Here is a 6000-nt window from a genome sequence, read left to right as displayed (position 1 = left end):
AGAGGCGAAAAGGGAAAAGCAATGTATGCAAAGCATCTGGTAACTAATTAATGCTGCCTATTGTTATCCAACAAGTGTGTATGCCATGGACCTGAGAAGTATGATGTGCTGTCCATCAAGGCATGTGGGGAGCATACAGGAAAGGAAGGCGTGGTTTCCGCCCTCTACAGACTCACCCGTAAGCGTGAATGTTTGCACCCAAGCAGCTATAATAGAATGTATTGTAAGAGGGAAAAGTACTATAAAAAAGGGTGGGAGGAGAGTTTCCCTCCAATTCTGCTTGCAGGAGTTTCCTGGAAATATTTTAGGAACTTATAAAGCAGGTATGGCGTGGAGAGGGTTTTTCAAATACATACAGTCTTTGAAGGAAGCCTGGAGATGTAGGAACTCAGAATGAGTTTGCCGGGAGGAAGCTGAGCTGTCAGATAGAGTGATGGGCAGAAGTAGGGCCAATGAGGCGTCGCCCTCAAGCTGCTGTCAAGATGGTGGACAGCGCAGGATGCTGTAACAAGGAGCTTGGATTTTATTCAGTAAAGACATAGGGAGCCATGTGAAGTATTCGATTAAGGGAATAATAATATGAGGGCTGTGTCTCAGAGTCATTACTCTGGGAATCCCATGTGGTATTGACACAAAGAGACTTGTAGTGAAAACCAATGATTGAATACTCACTCTGTTTTGAAGATATTACTCAATTACCTCAACCGTCCAATGAGTGAAGTGCTATTATGTCCCTTTCTTCAGACACGGACATGAAGGTGCGGAGATGGGGAGTGACCTCCCGAGGTCACACCGTTTGTGTAAGAGGTCTGCGGCCTGAGACCAGGCATCTGGGCTCTGAAGTCCGTACTCTGAACCATTGTGCCGCCCGGCCTCAAAAGCCAGCCGGCCGTTAGGGATGCCATATTCTAGCCTGCTCTGCCTTGGCCTCACCTTCCTTGTGCCTTCTCAGTCCTCAGTTTGTTCACCTATGGAATAGGGACTTGAATAGGCTTCCCAGATGCCTTCTAACACTTTTTTTTTGTTTTTTAATTATGTATTTTAATGTGGGTCCGGTCTATTTGGGCAACAATGGGATGAGGGGAGGGACGAGTGATTGTACAAGATGCAGACAGAAACTCCAAGCAAAGTTTTGTTTCTGATTGATCTTTTTTCCTTCAAAAATTGTCTGTGGCTCCAAATTTACTTAAATCATTTTTTAAAAAGCACAGGAGGTACACACTGAAAAACAAAAGTATACACTTTGGTGTATTCAATGGAAATGAGCTAATGTCTAAGGTAGCTGCTAACTCTAAAATTTACAATTATTAAGAATACTCATTAGTTTATTATACCTTTCATTTGAAACTGTATAATAATCACTATTCACACCAGAATATTAGTTCACAATGACTCAGGCTGTGCCCTGGGATAAAGCAACTCATTGAAAAGAAGCAAGTCAATACTGCACGACTCCCTTAAGCCGCATTTCTCTCTGTTCTCATCTCGCTGGGGCAAAATACACACTTCATTTTTCCTGACTAGTAAACAGTGTTTCTGAAGCAGCTGAATCTGAGCTAATACTCCGCCCCTCGGCATTTTCAGGTTTATTTCAAGATGCTGTGCTCTGGTCCCTGTCTGCAAGCAGGAGTCCAGCCTTGGTTAGTTTCTGTTTCCAAGGCAACTGACCAGCCCAACAAAGCCACCAGCAGAGCGGGCGCGGGCTGGCTGGACCAGCGGCCACCTAGCCATCACTGCCACACGTCATGTTTCCTGGAGACCTTCTGGTGACCTCCCGGGTCTTCGGGTGATCTGCGTGTTACTTCATGCATGGCTGTCTCTCTGTGTAAGAGTGACAACCCCCAGGAAGCGCATAATTCCGACAGGCTGACTTTATCCGGCTGCCACTTCTGGCCTCTGCTACTGTAGACAGGATGAATGCATTTTCTCTCATTCACGCCCTTTCTCTCAGCCTCTCCATCTCGTCTCTCTCTCTCTTTCTCTCTCTCTCTCTTTCTCTCTCGCACTCTCTCTCTCTCTCCCCCCCCCCTCCCTGGTTCTCCTCCTCCCCTACTCCTCTGGCAGTAGCCTTCTTAATGTAGTTTAATGGCTTTACAAAGAAAGCCAGGCAGACAAGCACTTCTCACTGGCTGTTATCGGACCATGACCTAGCTGACCATGAACTTGGAAGGGCTTGAAATGATAGCAGTTCTGATCGTCATTGTGCTTTTTGTTAAATTATTGGAACAGTTTGGGCTGATTGAAGCAGGTTTAGAAGGTAAGGGAGTGCTTTTTAGTGACTTCTAAAAATTCTCTGTTTTGCAATAAAAAATTTCTTAAGGGAATATAAGAGACACCTGAAAGGAAATCAGAGCAATGTAACTGTGGGGTGGACATGAAGAAAGGAAGATTTTTCAAGGTAGAAAAAATTAATAAGATAAACTTTTTATAAGTTTCAGTAATGTTTTCACAGCAAAAGAATGTTAAAACTATAAGCAACACTTTAAATCAAAATGTTAGAACAAAACTGAGGAAATGAAAGGTTTATAATTGATATGTCTGCTTATATTGAGAACATTTAATCCATAAGGATCTTAGATTATTTTATCTATTATCCCCTTTTATTGTATCAGCAAATTTTATTTGGATATGTTGTGAGATTCATCTGTTTGTTGCTATGCAAATGCATTGATCGAATGGAAATGGATATACATTTATTATAATTTCTTATGATTTAAGATTGGATCCTGACTGACAAGCTTTTTATAAGGTTGTCTGGAGACATATTTATAATATTACTTATGTTACATCCCAGCAGAGAGTTTATGGGGCAATGTCCCCAACTCCTATGACAGACCTTAGCATAGAATCCAAACAGTAAACTGTTTTTCAAGTGTTGTTCTTTCTGTTTATCAGAGGCTCATTCTCCTACTCTGCTTAACAATCACCTTTTGCTTTAAAAAATAAGATGTGTACTTGCCTGTACCTTTTCCTGAATTAACGTCTTCTTTAAGAATCTGAGTAAATTTAGATTCTTATTTTCCTGCTGCTCCAAACACATTTGAGAGGGTGTTTGCACACAGCTAGTGACTGTTTCTCCGAAGGTGTCAGAGCAATTTTTAAACGCAGCCCCCGATGATGTTTGGCATGGATATTCATCTTGCTTTAAATTTGTAACTTGAGTAAAAATGCAAATATGTTATAAATGTTTTACATCTACAACGAATCTAGTCCTCCAGAGGTGACTGCCAAGTATGGCATGAATAAGATTGCATTTACAAAGAGCAAACATCAAATTATAGTAAGTGTGTCACTCTGATGTAGGTTATCAGAAACCTCTATCTGTAACTCTTGGTGGGGAGGGAGGGTAGAAAGCAGGGTTTGCCCAAGTGATTTTAAGTAAGTTTGCAGAACGCTTTTTGTGGCCTTCATCGATGGAAACGTTTGTAGTTCTAAAAGAGGATAAAATTCTAAATTCTGGAAGCGGTGACTGCTCTTTAACAGAGACTTTATCTTGTGCATTGTCATGACACCAGGAACTTGGTTGGGTGTCTCTGTTTATTAGTGTGTGTTATTTTACACAGCAAATGGGACAGGACCTCCCATTTTAATGCACTTGTTTTTATTTTCGGAGACTGATGGTTACATGGAGTAGTGTCACCATTCTTAGCTATGTTGAGAATTGTTTTGCCTGATTTCCTCGGTGACGTGTGGTCATTCTTTAAAGTTGTTTGTTGACGGCGTTTACCCTGGGTTTTGGGATGAAACCTACTCTAGTATTGGTTTTCTTTTAGGAGCAAAAACATTTACTCTCCCAAATGAGAATGTGCATTTCCTTCCTCTAAGGGATACTAACTTTATGAATTCTTTTCTTTTTGTTATTACTTGTACTCCAAATGTACTGATTTGTATAAACAGTGTCTATCTTGTATTTTATATTTTATAATATCAGCGTTTCCCAGGCCAACACTGTACTAATACTATGGAGAGAATGAGTCTTCTCTCTTATAAACTTCAACATCAATCCATATCTGATTTCCAGTGTTTTTAGAAAGTGTTTTAAATGGTAAAATGTTGATAACCACTCTAAGGAGAAATTATATCTAATGTGTAAATGTTGATAGAGACAGAGAACAAAAGTGCTTTCTGTCTTGAAGTTTGTATAAGACATTTCCAAAGTAAATGCTACCCTCAGAAAACCTTCTAAATGAGATTTAAGTTGGCTGCATACTTTGCTTATGGGAGATAAAAAGCAAAAATTAGATAGGACTGTTATAGTTCATTGTATATAGTTTGAATCTATAGATGAGAATATGCACAAACCTAAAGTCATAGCCTAATTTTAATTGATGAAAAGAATAAACATTTATTATTAAAATAACATCTTCATAGATTTTCTGAAGCTTTCTTAAAAACAAACTCTGATATTATTCAGATTTATTTTCTCACAGGAGTTCCCTTCCTTGCCCCCACCATTTCACATCTCTAAGTTGGGGATAATAATTTCTTTCACCTTTTTTATTTGTCTGCTAAAGTGTCCTAGTAAAGGGATTTGAGTATTAAGTAGAAAAATTTGGACCTAGGTTAAAGCCCTCTAAGGATGGTTTGAAAAATTTTTTTCCTAAACAATTAATTCTCATCTAATCTTAACATTGTTGTAGAGTGCAGTTATCATTCCAGATGTAGTTTTTCTGTTTGTATTAATACATGTGCAATATGCATTATGTTCTCAGGGCAAATATAACACTGTTTGCATAATACAGTTATTATCTTGCTTTAAATATGTACAGAATAAATGCACTTCAAAATAACTGAGAAACTTTTATGTCTGAAATTTTCGTTGGCTCATCTTTGAGTACTTTGAGCTCATGCTCTTACAGAAGACTGGGGTGCAGGCCCTGGGCGTCCTGGTTCCTTTTGTGCCAGACTAGGTCAGATCTGCATGAATACACAATGGAACCCATGGATCCATGGCATCTGTTTCTAAACAAAAAGAGTTGCATTCAGCGGGCGACATTCTTGAACACGAGGAAAAGAAAAACAGTAATAGGAGTACAGATTCTCACCTCTCTCCTGCCACTCTCTTACTTTCTTGCCTGGATAAGGCACACTACCTAAAGAGGTAACTAAAGAGTGGACTAAAATGAGAAAACTGGACTTGACAATCTCCCTGAAACTTTCCATTTCAAAAGGTCTACAAGTCCATCAGGCAATGGCAAGTTGATGATTTACATAATACATGCCCTTCCTTATGAAATGGGTACCCATGGCCTATTTTGGAATTGATATGCAGTACAGCTGTTGGACTAATCTCTCCTCTCCCATAGTGGACTAATTCATCCTATCTCAGAGAGATTTTCATTGCATTTCAAAAGAAAAAAGAAATATCCTTTCCTGTAACTCTAAGACTTTACATTTGGGGCTGCAATTGTAGGCATTCTTGTAATGTTGTTTCTCAAAACTTACATGGAGTTCCAATAACAAATAAGTACACTGTGTTCTTGTTCATCAATGTTTTGAAGTTCATCTGTTTTTGCTTTTCGGTAGTTTGGGTTTTTCTGTTTGTTTATTAATTAATTAATTGATTTTTATTGTGTTATTTAGTTAAACTTCGATATGTTTTCTTTTTAAGAAAAGTAATCTTAACACCAGACCAGTATGAATGCAAATAATAGTGTGAACTTGAGCGAAGTTTTGAGGATCACACACACTGCTAGTGTTTTGAATTCACAGGCTCTTTCTACCTACTGATGAGTATAGGAAGCTCCAAAGTTATGCTGGTTTGGAATACTAAAACCTCCCAACAGTAAATTGCCTCTTTTCCAGCTATAAAAATGAAAGTGGTTTTTGGTTTACGCATTCCAGGGAGAAATTGGATGAAAATTTTAATGGCTAAGCTATTTCATTATTGCTACATGCAACACTGGGCTGTGAAAATATCTACTTTTTGTCCAAATGTGCATTAAATTATGCTGAAACAGTTACTGAATTAAGAAAGAGCCATCCTTCTCCCAACTACTA

At 38.8% G+C, this 6000-nt stretch overlaps 1 protein-coding gene across 1 annotated transcript in view; it reads left to right on the top strand.

Moving 5' to 3' along the window:
- Positions 1-2097: 2097 nt before the first annotated feature.
- The window catches only part of KCNIP4 (potassium voltage-gated channel interacting protein 4), a 393563-nt gene continuing 389660 nt past the window's right edge, over positions 2098-6000 (top strand). Inside the window, exon 1 of the mRNA XM_054581989.1 lies at positions 2098-2257. Coding sequence (XP_054437964.1) covers positions 2158-2257 — 100 coding nt within the window. The 5' untranslated portion in view covers positions 2098-2157. The remainder of the gene's footprint in view (positions 2258-6000) is intronic.

The sequence above is a fragment of the Pteronotus mesoamericanus genome, unplaced genomic scaffold, assembly GCF_021234165.1.
Source record: "Pteronotus mesoamericanus isolate MK-2021 breed Mesoamerican mustached bat unplaced genomic scaffold, CSHL_Meso_final contig_68, whole genome shotgun sequence".
NCBI lineage: Eukaryota > Metazoa > Chordata > Mammalia > Chiroptera > Mormoopidae > Pteronotus > Pteronotus mesoamericanus.
The sequence above is the reverse complement of the archived record's forward strand: the minus strand, read 5'-3'. Positions and strand labels throughout refer to the sequence as shown.